This window comes from Strix aluco, chromosome 15 (assembly GCF_031877795.1).
Source record: "Strix aluco isolate bStrAlu1 chromosome 15, bStrAlu1.hap1, whole genome shotgun sequence".
NCBI classification, from domain to species: Eukaryota; Metazoa; Chordata; class Aves; order Strigiformes; family Strigidae; genus Strix; species Strix aluco.
In genome coordinates this window covers 13,567,611-13,588,387 of record NC_133945.1, presented here as the reverse complement: position 1 = coordinate 13,588,387, position 20,777 = coordinate 13,567,611, and the positions used below count along the sequence as shown (strand labels likewise).

At 40.0% G+C, this 20,777-nt stretch overlaps 1 protein-coding gene across 1 annotated transcript in view; it reads right to left on the bottom strand.

Moving 5' to 3' along the window:
- Window positions 1-281: 281 nt before the first annotated feature.
- PDILT (protein disulfide isomerase like, testis expressed) overlaps window positions 282-20,777 on the bottom strand; it is a 29,743-nt gene continuing 9,247 nt past the window's right edge. Inside the window, 10 exon segments of the mRNA XM_074840381.1 lie at window positions 282-353; window positions 2,095-2,184; window positions 5,903-6,084; window positions 8,049-8,169; window positions 9,594-9,791; window positions 10,740-10,865; window positions 11,845-11,955; window positions 12,708-12,845; window positions 15,116-15,249; window positions 18,159-18,365. Of these exon segments, the coding sequence (XP_074696482.1) occupies window positions 282-353; window positions 2,095-2,184; window positions 5,903-6,084; window positions 8,049-8,169; window positions 9,594-9,791; window positions 10,740-10,865; window positions 11,845-11,955; window positions 12,708-12,845; window positions 15,116-15,249; window positions 18,159-18,365 (1,379 nt within the window).

Genomic DNA, 20,777 nt, shown 5'->3' with positions numbered 1-20,777 from the left:
GTCTTCATCCATGTGCCATGGCACATACACCTTTCTGAATGAGAGCAGTTTTATTGATAATAAAGGCATTATTTAAGCAAAATTGACAATATTTTAAGAACCCATGGCAACTGATCCTAGTAGGATTCAGAAAAGAGGTCACACATAATGAGCAATTGATATTGAATTCTTTTATTTTTTGATCCAGCTTTGTGTTTACTTGAGATGATTCATTCTTCCAGTGAATTCCTTCCAGGAAGGATTCCCCACAATCCTCAGAATTTTGCTCTGTCTCTGTACTATTAAAGTTCTTCTTTCTCTGTTATTACAGTCTCTTTTTGGCTGAGATCCTCCTTGATTCCTCCCAAAGGATCCTTTTAAAAAAGGAAATGCAAGAGCAAAGCTGCTTATTATTGATGTTCACAAAGAGAATTGCTCTAGTAGTTCTTCACTTCCAAAAAAATTTTTAAGATGATATGAAATGCAAATTTTCATCTTTTCAACCAGGGAACTTGAGGGTTTGTTAATGAGGTCAGAAGTAGTGCAGCTGTTGCTAAAATGTGTTTTGTTTTTAAACCTTTGCACTGGTTTATGGCAAAGCTCAGATGAGGCTTTGTGTAAAGGTTTAATAAGAACTTGGAAAGCCGTGTTTGGGTAGCTGATGGGCATAAGACAGTCTCTCCTAGGCAATCTCAAAAGAAACTACGTTCTTATTTATCTTGTTTGTGTGTTTGTGAATGCCCTGAGGTGAGGATGAAGAGGGGACTTCACATCAAGCACTGTGCTTCAAAGGGTCTAATACTGCAGTCTTCTGGGAAAATTTGGTGGGTGTCAGGTAAGGACGAAGAATGTGAACAGATGAGCAAATGCCAATTAATCACCCCTTTTGCTACACAGAGCATGTTTTTGAATGGTGTTTCCTAAACTGTTTCTTTTATTTATTCTTTAATGTGAAATAAAGCACGAAGAAGAGATGACAGAATATACACAGCTCTAACATTGTATGTAAAAGACTGTGTGTAGGCCTCAACAGATCTGCTTCAAACACATCACTAAATAACATGCAACAGAGACAGACACCAAACGTAGGGTTTGGGTACTGGAAGACAGAATTGTGCAATGACTGGGCAGAGCTGGATGTCTGATCCTTCATTGCAGACTTCTGTGTCCCAGTATTAGTTTAGTCATCTCTCTCTCCATCTGTAACCACCTATTTGAGCAGTGAATTCAGGAGCAAATCAAAGCCTCTGGTGGAAATAAGTCTGAAAACTCAAAACTGTTTCTCCACCCACAGGCAGTTTCCCTACCAGTTGAAAAGAGTGTTAATGATAACTATTGCTACCCTGTGGATCTGCTTCACTTCCAGGCAGAACAGGCTCATGATTCTTTTACTGGGTGGACAGTTTCTCCATCTATATGTCAGGTTTGCTTGGAACTGTCTGTGTGAAGCTTGATCACGTTGTTCACTTACAGTATGTCTTTTTGCAGTGAAGTGTCTGGGATTAAATAACAGGCTGATCTGGGACAACTAACGATTATTTACAGAGGAGGAGAAAGGGTTGAGGAATCAGACAATAACCATAACGTGATTGCCAAGAGAGGGGACATCTGGTCTGTTGTGCCCTTGCTTTATGAAGAAGAGAAGCTTCCCTGAATGGAGCAAGATGAGGTGGGCAATAGATGTTTGAACCACTCCAGCTATAGCTGAAACTAAGTTATCTGGGGCTTCTTTTTTCCAGCTAAAATCCTGACAAAGTTTTGCTGTCAAGGTGCAGGTTCCTGTCTGCCATGCAGTACTTACTACCAGAGTGGTAACGTAGTGACTCAGTGATAACATGAGCAGTGGGAGAAGAGGTTTTTGTGTGAATTAAACAAGGATGTGAGTGGGTGTGTGCTTGCCAGGCAGTGGTATATGACTGCAGCTAGCATGGTCCTGCGAAGCTAGTGAGCTTGAAACCAGCTAAGAGCTGATAAGAACCTCCCAAGCATTGACATGAGCAGTGGCTGAAGCCCATACATGTAGCTATGCTATAGCCAGTTCAGGTATGCCGTTACAAGGTGTGAATATGCCTTAGATTACACAGCAGATCAGTCAGCGTCTGGATCATATCCTACCTTCTCTCCTGATTCTGGTTTTGTCTTGCTTTGTTCTTCTAAGAATTCAGAAAATGCCTCCAAGGTATGCTCTCCAGCATAGGCCACTTCCTGTAAAGAGTTTTAAAGTTAAGTATTTAACTCTGTACACAATATCCTGGAAATAACAGCATAATCAACTGGAGGATTTCAGTTCTTTATGCTGACCAAACTCTAGACTTCGCTCAGTTTAGAAAGCAAGGGCAGAGGCACAGCAGGCCCCAATGTCATCTGAAACTCAAGTGTAAAGAAGAAATAGATGAATATCCCCAGGAAGAAAAGGATTTGTATAAAAAAACTTAACTGTTATTGACAGGGTCCCAGACTGGTACTATACAACTACTGACATCAGTGTCTTTTCTGTGTTTAACAATAAACATTTACCAGATATTTTGAAGAGCGGAGTCTTGATATTCAAAGCTGTCTAAAGATTTTGATGGAAATTCAAATTCTGAAAAAGTTTTGAAATACACAGTCCAGAATTATCAGCAGTTGCCCAGCTTGAACAGGAGGAAGATGAGCAATGACATTAATTTTTCTTCTGAGGAAGTTTAATGGAAGAAGCACTTCAGTTTAGAGCTTTTAAATTCTGTGAGTAGGTCTAGGCACTGTAAAGATCCCCCCCAAATACCTTTGCTCTCTGGAAGTATAAAAGGATCTTGCACAAGTCTTTTAACAAAAAGTTGTAGAAGCTAGTGTGCATGACACTGGGAATTGTCTGCTGTTGCCTGAGTATATTTAGAAATCGGCAGAGGCCTGTTCTCACTTGGGTTAAGCTCACTTAACTCCCACTGAGACCAATAATGGTCTGTTACTTTACACTTGTTACTCCTATGCTTGATTTGAGTTCAAAGGACTGTAAACAAAACGGCTCCATTCTCTGGTGAATTTACTAAAAGTATACACAGGTTTGGTATTTCTGTTCAGTAAGGTATTCTCTTGTAATAAAAAAGTGTGGCAGCCTTGAAGTTTTTTTTTATGTTTGCAAGCTTAAGTTTCTTGAGGAAGATTATTTGATTCCTCCAGAGTGATTAATAGGCTCAGATGAGTCTTGATTTTTATCAACTTTGATGATGGCTGGAACAGCAGTTTCTCAGATCCCAAAGACCTGTAAAGCCAGAGAAGCAGCTGATACCTGCGCTGGTTACTGAAGATATGTGTCAACACTTCTCATTAGAGTAATCAGTGCATAAGAGTATGTAAATGTTATTTTTCTCAGTGAATCCATTGAAACAAATAGAATCATCTTAAACCCATCTGAAAGGCTGCATGTTTTTCTCTTAAATTTGGAGTGGATGACACAGTGGATGAGTTGTTCATCAGCTTCACAGATGGAGCTCAGATGATGCCTGGTCACTCCCTCCTCCTCGTAATTCATCAGATTCAGTCTCTTGTTCCTGCAGCTCTGGCTGTAACTGTTCCCCAGCATAGAAACACTCAGATGGTGCTTTGGAAAACTGAGCACATGCTTAAACGCCCAGATATAGATCAAGGTCTCTTAGCTCATGCAACTGCACTTAACTCCAGTTAATCTGAAGTGGCTCCTGATTTTAAAATATTGTCATGCATCTAGTTTTGTATCCACTGAAAGTAAGAAGATAACTTGTCATTAACTTCAGGAAAAGCTGAACCTGTTCTTAAACAGACTAAAGAATGACAGTCTGCTGGAAAGAAGTTAATTGCCTGAAGTCCTAGCAGGTACTTTTGTTCGGAGGAGGGTAGTATCTAATATGAGCACATCAGGTGAGACTGCTTGGAAGGGACTGCACAATAATGTGTTCTGCCCATGACTTTGCCTTTAAGGAGGTGTAAGGGTGTGTGTGGTGGCCAGAGAATGTGATAAACCAGTTCTAGAAAACAGCTTTCGGTTGTTTTGTTAGCCACGTTTCCCTTGGTTTATCAGGAGCAGGTTCAGACTTCTTTACATGCATTTTGATGTGCTTTCTAGTCTCCTTTATGTGCATTTTGATGTGCTTTCTAGAGTCTTCTGGTAGTTATTTCATCTTTAGAGTTCCTACTGCCTCTGCAGTTCAATTCATCCTTAGTCCTTAATGCAAAGGATTGGTAGAGGTAATTGGAAAGGTCCTGTGTTTGCATTTCTAACACTAGCAAAATACTGAAGGCTAGAAAAGATCTCTGTGTGAAATTAAGGTTGCATCAGGTGTTGTTGTTGGACTGTATATATTTCCTGTTCCTCTTTTTCTCCATTTTGAACATAGCAGTTTCTCCTCAGCTCCAAGCCCCTTCTATCACTCTTTTAATGGCCAGAATAAGGGAGTAGGGATTGTAATTTTGGGACAGTGCCTAAGCAGTGAAAAACACTGTAGATACTCTGAGCCTTGACACATTGTGATACTACATTTGTATACTGTGCTCTGGCTTTGGTTAACTTTTAGAAAAGGACAAGTATATATGGGAGAATTCCTGGTATAACTGCTGGTTGTGTGGGAAATGACTGAGAGCAGTTGCAATGACTGCATATTAATGGCTTGAGTGTGTCTCGGATCATTTATGACTGTAGTGAGTAAAGATGCCTGTGGCCAGCTGTTCATATAGTGCCATAAGAAAGAAGGCAGGAACACTTGGGTCTGCAGGACTGTAGGCATCTACAGGGCACCTGCACTGGTAGTCAAGTACAAGTTAAAATCTCTGGAGTTGAGGGAACTAGTATAAAAACATGGTGCACAGGGAAGAGCTTGAATTTCAAATACTGTTTAATTCCAGGGTATTTGCAAGTATGAAACAATCCCTTAATAGTTAATGAAAGTTGTTACTGATATTATTTGACAAACTGGCATTTATTATGAGCATTTAATGGGTTTCTGCTCTTCTGCATAAAGACTAAATACAGTGTGAGTGTGCAGGACTGCAGTTCAATTCATTAGAAGCTGTGCATGCACATCCAAGAGGAAAATCTCTCCCTCAAAGATTAAATGAGGACATGGGCAAATGTCTTAGAATTTAATTTAAGTTTAGGACTAAGAAGAAAAATGAAAAGCTTAGTAATGTCTTAATTATAATAGTATCTTAGAATTTAATTTTTCTTTTGCTTCAGAGATATTTTCTTTTTAATTAGATTATCTACATGGATGGAAGAATGTATTTAACATTTTTCTTTGCCTCCTCTTTCAGCAGCATTTTCTGATTATTGTGTAACATAGCTGATGCATTAGGTAGCATACTGTAAAGATCGTTGGTCTTGACAATAAATATTTATTCCTAATCGAGGCTGTGATACTGGAATGAAGTAAAATTACTGGCATAAGTGTATAGAAGAAAGTTTGGGGATTTGGGTTTTATGAAAATGTAGAGGATATAACAAGAGTAGTACCAGCATTTTAGAGGCTATAGTCATACCTGCTCCAGAAACAACTGGCACAGCTTATTCTGTGACAGTACATCTCTTGTCATGGTTTGAAGTAAAAAGACACTGCAATAGTGAGGAGGTATCTGTAAGTTCACTCTTGAGTTGAGACTGTTGCTAGAACCCAACAGGCAGATTGGAGGTTGTTAAACAGAGGAATGTAAGGCTGTATTGACTTGTAGGTCCAAGCTGGTAAATGATACATGGGCTCTTGACACAGCCTCACACATAAAAGACAATAGAAGCATTTCTCCTCTAATTCAGGTTCTTGACAGCAGTGAATCCAGTGTTGAGTAGATGAGGACTAAAGTTTTCTTGCTTAAAGGACTCCTTTCTCACCCTGACACGTGCACATGTCCTAACACACACATACACACACATATGTGTGCATCCGTGTCTCCATGTTCTTCCCCAAGAGCTTCTCACCTGGTAACCTGGTCCAGCAGGAAAGAGTCTGAAGAATGGATAGCGATCTAATCCAACAGACAGGATGTCGTTTGCTGTGACATCTATCTTCGCAATGATTATGTCTTTGCGACTTTCATATTGCTCTCCTAGCTTATCCCAGATTGGCAGGAGTTTTCTGCAGTCATAGGACCAAGGGGCATCTGCAAATTTAAAAATGAAAGTAGAAGGATACAGTCTGGCAGAAGAGCGTGTGCTGGTGCAATCACTGGGACCCATTTAGCCCTTAAACTTAGTGTGCTGGTTTTGGCTGGGATAGAGTTAATTTTCTTTGAGGTAGCTAGTATGGGGCTATGTTCTGGATTTGTGCTGAAAACAGCATTGGTAACACAGGGATGTTTCCATTACTGCTGAGCAGCACTTACACAGAGTCAAGGCTTTTCTGCTTCTCTCACCACCCCACCAGCAAGGAGTTGGGAGGGAACACAGCCGGGACAGCTGATCCCAACTGACCAAAGGGATATTCCATACCATATGATGTTATGTTCGGTATACAAAGCTGGGGGAAGAAGGAGGAAGGGGGGTGACGTTTGGAGTGGTGGTGTTTGTCTTCCCAAGTTACTGTTATGTGTGATGGAGCCTGGCTGTCCTGGAGATAGCTGAGCTCCTGCCTGCCAGTGGGAAGTGGTGAGTGCATTCCTTGTTTTGCTTTGCTTGCGTGCGTGGCTTTTGTTTTACCTGTTAAACTGTCTTTATCTCAACCCATGAGTTTTCTCAGTTTTTACTCTTCTGATTCTCTCTCCCATCCCACTGGGAGCAGTGAGCCAGCAACTGTGTGGGGCTTAGTTGCTGGCTGGGGTTAAACCATGACACAGGGTTTTGGATTTCAGTTGTGGTCAGTATCTACTTGAAATCTTTCACCCCTCATGAATTTCATGAGTTTTAACGTAGTGATAACTAGCTATTCACTAATGCATTTCTGATTGCAGTGCTGCTTTAGCTCTGTGTAGCCTTTTATGTATATAACGAGCACACAACATTCATCATACGACTTTGCTGGAGAGGCATGCCAGATAACCAGTACAACCCAAGTAAGTCTAGCATTATTCTCATGGGGAATTACTTGCCAGAAGCACAAAATGCTTTCTGCATACTAAAATTAACTCTGTTCATAAACTGTGCTATATTTACACTAAAAGGAGGATTTTGAGGTATGGTGGTGTTTTGACTCTGAACACTGCACTCATGCAGGTTAGCAAAAAGGCAAACTGCTGAGAACCCAGTATCCCCTTAAGTAGAATGCAACACAGTCGCAATCCTTCAAGTCATGAGAACAATGCTCATACTCAGTTTAGATGGAATTAAAATTTCTGGGGCACTTTCCTGAATACACTACATCCCGTTTACCAGCCTTTCATTTCCAGAGGACTTGGTTCAATTCCTGCTTAGATCAGTTTGTTCATGATACTGAAATGTAAAAATTACTTGCATGAATGAAATGGCTGCAGCCAACAAGGAGGATTGCAGGAGCATACTACCTTTAATAATTTCTGAGATTCAGGGCAGTACAGCTAGTTGTCTATGTTAATGGTGCATGTTTGCTCTACTGAAGTTACTAAGGCATGAACTAAGCCCTGCTGGCTGGTACAGGGATAGGGCAGTGGTTTCTTGCTGGGAAGAGTCAAGCAGAAAAGCCACTTCTCTTGCAGACAGAGGAGGGAAAAAAGAGTTACGATTTGCTAAACCGCAAGTCCTCTCTGGGATTTAATCCTAGAGCATTATAACCAGACAGACTCACTTAACTCTCTCTCTCTGTCCTTGGAAGACAGCCTGACTCATACTGTACAGCAGGCTGTAATGTTCCATTGTACAACATGACGTTCTAGTGTCATTTTGTCTTTCAACACTGAGATTTGATATGGCCTTGACAAATATTTACTAAAGGGATCCAGTGTTATTCAGTGCAACCCTAAGTCAGCAAAGGTATCACAATGTTTCCATAGATATGACACAATTTTTTCTTCAGTGCTTTCATTGGACAACAAAAATTCATTAAACTTGGCTTCTGTAAAGTGCAAGGATTAGTATGGCATGTAAGTATGAGCTTTCATTTTTCACTTCCACTTGTCAAAGCAATTTAAAATCTGAATACAATAATAACACTTACAAAACATAACAAACACAGTCGTGGTCTTATTGAAGACAATCCTGTTGAAATTCTTCCCAACAAGCACTTTGACAGGCATCTTGTCCCAGTCCTCTGGAATTTCTTCACTAGAAAGATGTAGCTAAGCAGAAACAGAACACTGCTGTGAACATTCAGGGAGCACTGAGAAACAGTACTCCAGCTCAAGTTAATGTGAGACTGATGGGACATTTCTATACCTAATGTGCACTACTACTCTGTGTTGTTTTTTTATATCTCTATATCCTAGCCAGCCTTCATGTGCTTCCACCTTCTCTCCCTTCAGCATGGAGCTGGAGTCTCACACTCCTGCGTAGTTGGTAGTCGGAATTATTTGTCCCTGTCTTGGATACAAACTCCATAGTAGATTGTCAGAAAATGACCCTTTGGAACACATTTGCATTCATTGTCCTGAATGCTTGTTGCCCAGTGTTCAGAAGCTTGCCTGCTGAAAAACTTACCTATTGTGGGCTCTCAAAACTCATACAAAACACACAAGAAAGTGTGCATTGCTGCTTAAATCTCTGTGTTCGCCACCAATCACAGTCCCTACATGACTCCTACAATTTACAGTATATTAGCAGGCAACTTCATATTATAGAATCATAGAATGGTTTGGGATAGAAGGGACCGTAAATGTCACCTAGTTCCAACTCCCCTGCCATGGGCAGACTTCCACTACATCACGTTGCTCAAAGCCCCATCCAACCTGGACTTGGACACTTCCAGGGAGTTTCATTTCTTTTACACACAGTGCAGTAGTAAGAAAGGCACACATTCGCCACGGAAGCTGTTCCCTGGAGTGTGCCATTCAAGCAGATCTTGGTAGAGAAGAGGTGACATCCCCACCTCTTCTGTCTTTCTGCCTCCCTTCAACATTGAAATTAGGATCTACTACTCAAATCTCTTAAATTCTGCCTTTTCTCCTCATGATGGAAACAAATCACCCTGAAGAGCACCAATACATTTCAATGTAATTTTCACGAGTGTGGAGGAGGATGCCTCATTATGACAACAAATACTATATTTACCAATGGGAATGATCCCCCCTGTGGAAATTCACTCTGCTAAACTTGTTTACAACAAATTCCAAATCTTACTCCACTCTGAAACTGTCAATTTTCTATTTACTGGACTTTTCTGTAACATCAAAATCGGTTGCAGTCATTGTTTGCATCTCTCCCAACTAAGGGACTGAAATATCTCCATTATAGTATTGGAAAGATTGAGACATAGGGATTTTTTAAACTACTAAAATACATCAGCTGAAATCAACTAAAATATAGGGCCACAAATGATTTATCCAGTTTTTACATAGGAGGACTGGAGAACTTTGTAGTCCACCTCAATGTTAAATACAGAGCAATGCTCTCTCAACAACTGTAGATGAATGAGTTACAGTGAGAGTAAATTAATAAACTGATGATCAGAACAGCACACTGTTCTAATTAAAAAAGGAATGCTTTGCAAATTCGTTAGTGTTTTGGCTGGTGTAATAGAGGAGCATCTCATTAATAATGGACATACCTTTGCTTTTCCATTTAGGTAGCTCTGGCAAAATTCTTTTAGGTTCTCCACAGTCACCTCTTCTGCAGGCATTTTGTACTTTGCATTGCTTGTCAGATTTAGGATTCTCACGGCAGGAACGTCAATGTCCCTGATGCGAAAATACTCAAAAACTCGTCCATTCCTTGTTTCGTTAGTATCCACCAAGACAAACATTATCTGATAATAAAGAGAGAGTTATGCATCTGGTTGAGTCTTCCAGGTTTGGTTCAATCATTTTAGAGAAATGGACCATGGAGCTTAGCAGTGGGTTAGGATCTAACCTTAAATACAAGGAATTGTGTAGAACCATTTTTTGGTCTCAGTGCAATAACCAGCAGCTCTGTGGACTTTATCATACCGTGATCCTAGTTAATAACAAATGCTAAAGCAGCCAAAACAAATGGAGCTTTTCCCTATGTCTTTCACAGTGGTTTGCTATCACCTATTTTAGTAACACTTCTGAATTACCCCTCAAAACTCTTAGTGCTCTTCCTAATAATTCTTAACAGGACAAAAGAGCTGAAACACCTATAATCCATATGTCTTTATCAATACTAATGTGTGATATTTTATTACGAGATGACTTACTGTTCTTCAGCGTCTCACATACTTGAAGCAGGAGTAGCACCACAGTGATTGACAGTGGAAAACTGAAATACTTCTGTGTATGACTGCCTATACTTGTTTATAGACATGCAAACACGTGTGCTGCAAGCAAGGCAGATTGCAGTGCAGATGCCTTGCAATATTTCTCGGGTTTTGTAGCTGGTTCCAGCTCTTGGTTCAGGCAATACTCCGAGATCCTCATGGCAAACTATCTTTGGTTGGAAGTTGCTCCTAGAAAGTCATATTTGTAAAATCAGAAACAGGTTTATTTGGAGCAGCTGGAATTAGTGTTGGTTTGTGTGATCTTTGTGTTTTAAAGAATAATTTTTAAGTGGCATTTATTTTTCAGCTTGTGTCCTTAACAAATTCAAAGAATAGTTACTGAAACTGGTTTTAAATGGCTTGATAGTCTTAGAAGATAGACTGACAGCAGTGTACTTTTACCAGTAATGTTGGTGAGTGTTTTTCCATCGATGTTTTGGCATTCATATTTTCAAAGTAGGATTCAGCATTACAAACCTTTCCTCTAAATTCCACAGCAGCAGACTTGTAGTTTTCATAAATTGCATTGAATGTCTCCGAGTTCGTTGGGGTGAACAGCAGGATGTGATTTTCAACAGGGACATCAAAAATCTTCACAGATGTCTGGGAAACAAAAGACTCAACATCTGTTCCACTCTTTGTAAGCAGAACAGTGAATCAGAGGCTCAGTGTATCAGTATCATTCAGTTCTGCTATTGCAAATTTTACTTTTTAAGACTCAGTTCCCAATCATTTCCCTAACTGTTGGATTTTTTTTCTTTGTTTTAAAGAAGATAAAGTGAGAAGAATCAGCAGCAGCTGAGTGTTTTCTTTGTTCCAGGAAAATCCTCATCATTATTCATGGATTTTTACAGTCAGAAGGGACTGTTTTGATCTTCTAGTGTGACCTCCTGTATAACACACACTGAAGAATTAATGCTAAAGATGTGCTGAAAGTAAAAGGTGGTGTTACCCAGGGAGGCCCAACTGCAGCAGCTGCAGGAACTAGACCTGGTTGGGGCACTTCCTTCACTTCTAGGTGGCATCAGCAGCTTACGTTTCCTTCCCTGCACAGAACTGCCCTTTTTCTCATGCCACTCCATGATCAGAAGCAGGCATCCCCCAGGCAGCAGGTATTTCCGTGTCTTTCCCTTCCTACCTGCACTAGCAACAATTATTGCTAGTTTCTTTCTTCCTTGTCTTGGCCCAGAGGACCTGGTTGCTGCATGGGAGTGGAAGGGTTGGAGCCAGGATTAGGGACTGACCTTCCAACATCCCACCCCACCTAGTTGCTGCAGAAGCAGCCCAGGCTCCACAGGAGGGAGGTATTTGCATGCTCAGGCAAGTTCACCATTTGGCCAGCCATGCCCCTTCTCCTCTAAGAAACAACATCCTGCCAGAGGGAAGCATCCTTTGGCCTGGATTAGACTAAAGCTGCCTGTTGGGTTCTGCTGGTTTTTCTAGATGTGTTTAGGGCTGGCCTCATCTAACAAGCAAACAAAATTCGCAAATGCTAAGGAGTAGAATTGCTCCCTTAGTCTTCTTCTGCATGGGTTCCTGTCTTTCCCCTATGGCTTTTGTTAATACAGTGAAATACACATACCTCAAGATTATATTCAGTGACCAAATCCAAGGTAAAGGTTTTGATTAGCCTTGTTAGATCCAGTTTGTTCTGTCTGCCATCTTCAAGCACTTCATTATGCACAGGTTTTCCCTTGGACAAATAGTGAAGTTTGTGAGGTTGTTGGCCTTAACTATAGGAGTCAAGAAACTGTCTTTACTCTAAAATATTCTCAGCATTGCTGTTTTATGATCCTCAGTAACTGAAATTCCATAACTTGTAAAATAAATGTCACAGCTAGATTACAGAACACGATTATAGCTAAGATTATAGCTAAAACTCAAGGTACAGCTGACAGTTTTAATTTGCTCAGTAATCTTAACATACTGAAAGATCTTTTCTATATCTATACACACTATCTGTGACATACGCTCACTCAAGATGCCCTTGGTCTGACTACTTCGTACCCTAAATGTTGGTGCTACTTCTGTATAGTTTTGTTCTTGTTGTTGGCCACTTCTTCTGTTGGGGGTTGGAAGAAAAGAAGATTCCTGGCCAGAAGCAACACAAAGGCAAAGAGGTGAACGTCTGCAAAACTCACTGAACCTGGCAGCATGTCTTGATTAGAATGTGAGTTGGAAAATAAAGCTATTTTAACCATATCCTTAAGTATAAATTAGGAGCCTGAATGTAGTCAGCCAGATTGAAAATATCAGTTGTCCAAAGGTGGTTGTTTGCCTCCTACTTGTCGCTCTTGTCTGTAAATGTGATCTTTTTTGTGTTAAGATGTTTGAATTTCAACTAGGAAATTATTTAACCTGAAAAATTCCCAAACTGTCTTTCCATAGCCCAGAGCTACCACAGCAGCTCGCTGTACCTTTCCTGCTAGGCTTTTGTACTCCTACCTTCTTAAACACAACCAGAGTGTTCTTTTGGATGCCATAGTTAGCACGGACGTCCTCACTGGCTGTCATCCCAAAAGGCATCTCTGGCACATCTCTTGCCGTCTCACAGAAAACTTCCACACGGTCATTGTGAAGTTCCTAGTCCCAGAAAGAGTATTAATTAAGACTGTGTCCTGTATCCTGCTAGGATGTGTAGGAGTGAGCACTACAGGTGAGGCAGGTCCCTAAAGGTTTGTGTGGTACAGGAGAATGTAATTGTAAAGTGGGTATAACTTGCCATGTTTGCTTTCAAGGGGAGATCTTTGCAATAGGGTTGATCCTAGGAGTGCTGTCACACCACTAGTGCATTCACCTTTCCAGATAGTGTTGGCTGGCCTGGGTCAATACGGATGGTGTATGGTCCCTTATGTCCTTCCTGCACTAATCTCATCTGCCCTGCACTCTCCCCTGGCATTTCTACACTCTGCAGAGACTTCTGCAGATGGGGAAGGATCAGGCCACCAGCTGCTCCCCTGCTGCAGCTTGTCTGCGCAGCCGGTAGGATGTGATGGATTAGAGAGGAGGGCTCTCTGCTTGCAAGAGGACCTGACTGATGTGTTTGGTTCTCTGACTGAGTGCTCTTCAAGGCAGGGACCTTGACTCCTACATCTGTCAAATAGTCACTGTGCTGTCCACCCTCAAACTAATAGTAAATAAGCATGATGAAAGGCAACAGTGCTTCGAGGTTTCATCTGATCAGACAATTATTTCGTGCTAGATGACTAGTAATTTATATGCTGAGACCTCCCAACACATCCTGGCACTCACATTTGTGAGCAATCTGTGACTAATAGAAGGCCAAATACAGCTCTTTATTTACTTGGACGCTATTTGTTGGCTTTCACCCATTAAATTTCTGACATGTCCTAGCTCATGCTCATCTGTTGTCATTTCAGCCCCCGAGTGAAATCATGGAGTCCAGTCAAACACGTCTGCAGGCAATATCTGCTTATCAGCATGGTTCAGGGAATGCTCCAGCATCACTGCGATAGCAAGGGCTTCTCAATCTGGCCCAGCACTGGAAACTGCCTTCCTTCATAAATGGCTGCAAGCAGATTGCTGCAAAGCAAAATTCTGGGCACTCTGAGCATTTTCACAGTTTGTACTATTACGCTGTATGTGTTCACCAGCTCTGTTACTGTGGGGCATTTTGGTAATGAATCCGGTTTTCCACACCCATAAAACTTGGACTATCCACTGTAGCCAGCACATTTGGGACCTTATCAGTTCAGGTATGAGTCCAGACACCGTGCGTTTAACTGGGCAGAGAGATACCAGCATAAAAGTCTCTCTAGTCAGAGAAAATCCTTGATTGAATTTTTCAGATATTAAAGATTTCAAGGACACATTGAAAAAGCAGGAAAAAACTATTGCTATTTTACTGACTTCTGACTGCATGCCTTAACAGCTAAAATTTATTTTGCACTGTTAGACTATTGTTCTGTATCATTCAGCCCCAAATCCTAAGTACCTTATTCTGCTCTGGAAACTAGTAGGAATTTGCTTGAGAAAGGACTACATGAGTTGGATCATATACAGTATAATATTTTGACTTCCTATCCATGCAGATTTCTTAGCTGGCAGGAGCTAAAAACCACAGTTAGCGTGATATTCATGGAGCTGTGCTCTGCCCCCCTGAGTATCACTGAAGTTGTTTAAATCACCAAATGGAAAGATGAAGAAAAGGCACTCCAGTATATTAGACAATATTTACTGCTTTTTTATGGACTTAAGCAGGAGGGGAACACTCCTTCAACAGAACAGCCTGCAGCTATGCGTGTCTATGATTTTACACCGTGTTTGAATAGAAATGCAGTGATCGGGTAACCCTAGATTTTTAGATAAATTACAACTCTGGGCAGGGATTACAACTTTCTGCATTTGGAGACTCCAGTAGCAGTATGACCCATACCACCAGTGGGTTAAGTCTCTCCAAAGAAAAGGATGGAATTAAGTAAGGATAGGTAGGTCAATAGTTCTGCCTTCTTCCCACCAGCCACCAAATTCGTGATATTTTGGCAGAAGCCCTAAGGATACAGAAAAGTCTGCTGAGTCCAGGGCTGTGCAAACACTGCTGTAGCATCATACTCTCAGAAGCTGCTCTCAGAGTGGTAGGTCTCTGTGCCTGGGTACCTATTCAGGAAAAGTGCTGTGGTGTGAGACGTTCTTACCTCTGCCAGGGGTGCTTATGTATCTGTGAAAAAGTAGATAGAGATGATTAAATTAAAAAAAAATGCAGAGAAAACTGAGGGCTGGGTTTTTCAGGTGAGTTCTAGGTCTTTTGGATGTGTGGGATTTGGTGGCGATAGCAAGCAGTATATCCCGAAGTTGGAACAGAAACCAGTCTTTTGAGTTTTCCAGTGAATTACCTTAAAAAAGCCAATCACTACAAAATCATCAGCATTTATGATGGCTTCAGCCTGATCAGTAGAGTTGATTAAAACAGTGCTAGGTCCTGTTCTTCTTTTCACCCATGTAATAAAGACTGAGGCCTGTCTGACTCCTGTGGAACGAAAAGAGAGTTAAAATGACCATCAAAATGAATGACAGAAATTTCTGTGCAATCAGGATAGAGGCAGTGGAGTTGCAGAAGGATATTGACTACAAATGGACTTGGGCTCCTTAGGACTGAGGTCAAAGCAGATTCAAAGTGGTCTTGGGGCATCCAAATTCAACCTCAGGTTCTAGTAACTATTTAAACTATTGCTGACTCTAGAAGATCAACGGTGGATCAGTACTGTGTTTTCTGGGACCTCTGCAAGTGGGTGTATGTTCAATTAACTGCTTAATCACAGGTAGAGAATAGAGGTGAGGAAATTCAGACAAGTAGAAAACCTGTGCTGCAAGTTTTCATGTGTCCCAAAATCACAGTAAGCTATAAAGAGCTATTGACCTGACGTTTAATCCAAAATGGCTTCAAACCAATTGCAGATTTTATTGAACTGTCTGTTCAATTAAATTAGGTGTCAAAATTGTTCTGTCGGTGCTGCAGAAGGAATCTGATAGGCACACAGCCATGTTAAAATTCCTTTGTGGTGCTGCAGCTTCACTGTTCAGTTTAGACATAAGAAGCAAAGCTGAAGTGTCAAAGTTGCCCTTTAATTCTGGATTGTTCCACATTTTGGGTTCCAAATTACTGCTACCGGTTGTACTGAGGTTGCAGTCAGTCTGTTTATTTGGTAAATTCTCTTCAAGCTTTCAGGAGTTTTAGGAATCTTGAGTTTCTTTTAAAAATACGTTTTCTAGCTATGATGTTTTCAGAGGAATTGGAACCACAAATTGAGGCTCAGGAGATGGAAATCTCAGCTGTAAGGTAGCCCTTTCATCTCTGTGAGTATGACATCCTTGTTGGACCAGAGCAGAGCAAGAGTCCAGCAAAGGGTTAATGAAAACTATATATGAAAAAGTCTGTATGGTGTGAAGTGCTAGAGTCAAGATGTACAGTACAAGTGGATTATCAAAGGTGTAAGTCCTGGTATTATGCATTTTAGCAATATGACAAGATCAAAATTGAGTCAGACCATTTTAATGCCATCAAGTCATTTTGCAGCAGGCTGTGCTGCAACTAGTTTAAAATACTATTTTCTTAAGGTGAAGCAGGCAGGCATCTGCTCTGGAGTATGTAGGCTGCAGAGCAAAGCACAGAGCAGTATCTAGTGGCCACATAGTGCTTGACTTCTGCTGTCTAAATGCAGAATTGAGGTCTTGCAGCTGATGTCAGCAATATAACCCTTCAGCATATTTTTCATGTGGTTAATCATTCTATTGGGTTGCTTTAAACAGCCTGTGTAGCCTGTTTCTGCTGGGCTTGGAGTTGTAAATTATGATTTTACAAAGCCTAGGGTTCGACTTTCATGCTATGTCCATTGCCAGGACAACCATTCAAAAATTCTCTCTTCCATAAAGTATTTGAGTTAATTTCTTGATTTAAGTGAGGTCTACAGTTTCTTTTGTGCTATGAAGTATATACCAAGTTCTGTGTGAGAAGTCATTCGGTGGTCGCTGCGCATTTTCAGTTGCCAATTCTCAATGGTTTAAAACTCATACGCAGTAGGTGAGATTTTACTAGTTGTACATAAGCAGTTACCAGTCAACAAAATGTAATTTAAGTCATTATTGGTGGTACATTTGCTCTGAATGATTGATACTATCTCGTAAAATTGCAGAGCAGAAGCCAGTTTCCTAACTTCTTGCGTCTTGCTAGTAAGCATGTCTTATATAGCAGCTCTCTGCTGAAGGGTGACTCTGTGTGTTGTGTTATGATACACCGGTTCTCACAAGCATACCTCTCAAATAGGTTTACCGGTTTAAAAGAGGTTTTCTTGTCAGAGATATATTTAATCAGAGACTGAAGGTAGGTGCTTTTGCTCTCATGTACCAGCACCTCTAATAAAAGTTCAGTATGGCAAATCACGCTTTCAGTGGTATTTGTGCAGAAGCTGCTGTTTGCACAAGTCTAGATGATGGGAACTCGGTAAGAAATTCGATAGCAAGGAGGAGCACGTTACTAAAAATACTGAAGATCAGCTTGCAGCAGCAGCAGCCACAGGGGGCTCAGCGGTTAAAGAAATCAGAGCACTCAGTTGTGTACAAGCTCACAGAGACAGATTTTAGGTTCCTTTTTTTGGTGGTTGTATTAAACTTCAGCTGTATCTGCTCAGAGTACACTAACAGATGCTTGTCCAAGTCATGCAATTTTTGTCAACTCTGTAAAAGCTCATCATTTTAGGGAAGAAAAAAAATAAATATATTTCTTGTATATATTTTCATTGAATGAAAAACTCCAGTAATCCCAAAATTGCTCAAGTCAGTCTTATTCCAATATTGTCTTTGCTTAATAACTTTCTGTAAAAGATTTCAAACTGTTCCATGGGTTTTCTGAGCCACGTAAGAGCTCCCTCTGATGGCTAAATTGCAAAATTCTTTTCCTTGACTTACATAGTATACCTCTATATTAAGGAACCTAGTGAATTCAGAGTTCATTGTTAGACACACAGAGTGTTGCTCCAGCCTACATCTGTAGGCACACTACCCATGGGAATTGCAGTGAACTAGAAGATTTGGGACCAAATTCTTGTTTCGTGTAATTATTTATGTTTATTGTAGTAAATGGGAGTAAATCACCTTGTTGGGGTGATTCTCTGCACTCAGTGGAATTACACCAGCAATTAATTTGGCTGTGTGAACTAAATATAGAGAAACATATTCAGTTATACACTTGGAAGATTAATTCTAATCTAAGTTCTTGTATTGGTACAGAGGTAATTGTATATTTAAAACCATGGGCAAAACCAGTTTGCTACCTTACATATTCTTCATCTGATCCTCTATATTTTTCTTCTCAGCAGCATAATAGATGGGTATATCCTGCCACTACATATCATTATCGTATCAGTGAATAAGACAGTTTACCTTTGCAGTCTATGGGATCTTCCCTGCTGCCATCCACAAAAAATTTCACAGTAGGAAACTCTCGAATATTAAATTCTTTTCTCAAATCATGTTGGTGTGTGACATCAATTTTGCCAAATTGGATTCTCGGAGCTTCTTTTTTAAGCTGTCGTGCAGCCTCAGCAAATTCCTCAGACAAATTCTGAGATGATTGAGATAGAGAAACATCTGGAAAGAGTCAATCAAAAGCAAATGGGTTACATAGGCCGCAGCGTGAAGCTTTCCAGTGGAGGTTGTTGTGTCAAGTAGTAGCTTAAAGGGTTGAATAAGGTCTTTTATGATTCAGAAATAAATGGGAAATTATCTTTACTTTTTACTTCTTTGTATTAATGCTGACTTTTCCACCACTCCACATGTCCTCGGACTAGTCACAGTGAACAACTAGTAAGATTGCAATAGTCTTCTGTTGGGAAGAAATTACTTGGAATTAAGTAGTTTGACTGACTGACTATGCTAGGTATGAGTTAAAGGGAGGTCAAGAGTAGAGTTAGATATTACTCACATTAGGACTCATTAATAAGAAATCATATGAATTAATAAGCATTTAAAAATATTATTAAATATAAATATTAATCTAAATTAATAAACATTCTTAATATAAATATTAATCTTATTAAATCTAAATCTAATTAATAAGAATTGTAAGCACTTCACTGAGGCAGACCTTTGTAATGCAGAAACTACTTTTCCAAACAAGATACGGAGGAAGGAGAGCAACAGAGTATGGTCTTTTAGAGACTGGTGATGTGTTTCTGCATGCTGTGCTGTGTGTCAGCCCTTCTCTAGCTCAAACGACAGTTGTGTGTTTGGAGGAAGGAGAAGAGCCATCCTATCTGGGCCCTGGAGCTGTAAATTATGTTAACATGGAAAAAGGACAAGAAAAAGAAACTAGTCACACATCGGCTGCTCTGTATTCAAATAAGAGGTAAAGGCCTGGAGCTTTACAGTTTTGCAACTTGGGTGGAAAAGAAAATGAATTTGTCTCTCTTGATAAAATTGAGATACCCTATCTTGTTAAATTCCTTTTATTATAAAGAGCAAAAGCTTTTTTTTAGATTCTACACAGAAAATTTTTAGTTTCATCAATACACTTTCAAATAGGAACAGATGAAAAACATCCAATTAATCTTGGTTTCATACATTATGTGTATTTTGTGTGTATATGTATGTGTGTGTTTGTATATGCTTACATATATACAGATATACTTAAACAAGCACGCACACACGTGTAAATCTACATAAATCAGCATAAATCTGACAATGTAACTTTCTTTGGTTCTTTCACAAAATTACAGCTGCACTTCTCTATATCCTACCTGGTGAAGACATTGCCCTACGTAATTATAACCAAAAAGTGAATGAACATTTATGTATGAGTTCTATAAATGAAAGATAAAAACACTACTCTAACTCAGTGCTGAGTTACATTTCTTGCATTATTCATCATTATCCTTGCTCTGAATCCCAACCATCAATCATTTTCTTCCACCTAACTGCTACAGTAGGGAGTGTGAAGAGTAACATTAAATGATGTTATTTTCTCAAAATATTAACATGATAGACCCTTCCAAATTCTGTCACATATAAACCCATCTTGGCTTAGGCTCACAGAAACCGTGGCACTGAAACAGCTGCTCCAGCTGCTAACATGCCAAAGGGTGTTCTTGTTAGTAGAACAAAACTTAATGTCTATTCAGGGGGCGCTCAGATACTATGGTGATGAATAGAAGGTGCTTCTTTCAATAAAGTAAATGAGCCTTAAGGCATCAGTCCAGAGTAGATTGTTCTAATTGCCTGTAAAATTACTGTTTCATCAAACAAATTTATTTTGATTTTACAGAGAGATTTTCAAAGAGATTTTATCCTAACTTCCAATTGCCTTTTTCTGAATTATAAAAATGGTCTTAGAAACCTTTTCCCCAACAAGTTTGTAATGTGTTATCTCCTAGCACAAAATCAGTTGGAGTAGTATCTCCAGTTGTCTCGATATGCTCTTAGAGGTAACTGCAGAAAACCATATCTATTAGAAGTTCTGACCAGTTGACATAAGAAATAGCATGTCTACCCTATAAAAATACTGCTGCTTCTAGGAACACTGTGTATTGAGCCTTTATGAAATACCTTTGCTTAAAATGATTGTAAAGATAGGTGGACTTCTAAATAAAACATGGAGTACTTGCTATGCAATTTAAGAGTGCTGATACACAATGGCTGCATGTGGCAGGGTTAGCTCAGAACAGTTAGACTGAGTTATTGGGCTTTGCAAGAGGAAATATGTGTGGCTCTGGACAGAGTGCTGTTGGAATAAGGAGCAGGAAGCCACATCATAATTAGGGATCCAGCACCTTCTAGCTAACTCAAGGCAGTGTTTTACACCGGGGCAATTTCAATATAATGACTCTTTCCTAATTACCTAAGGTTGCACAGCTGTTTTACCACAATGGGGAATTTGGAAGATCAAATGCTTATTGCACAGTGAAATGGGACTCTCTTGGGAAGGGACAGAAGAAATTGTTGATGAAGTCCAGACACAGAAGCTGAAGTCACATAGAGGTTTCCCAAATATACAGGGGAATAATA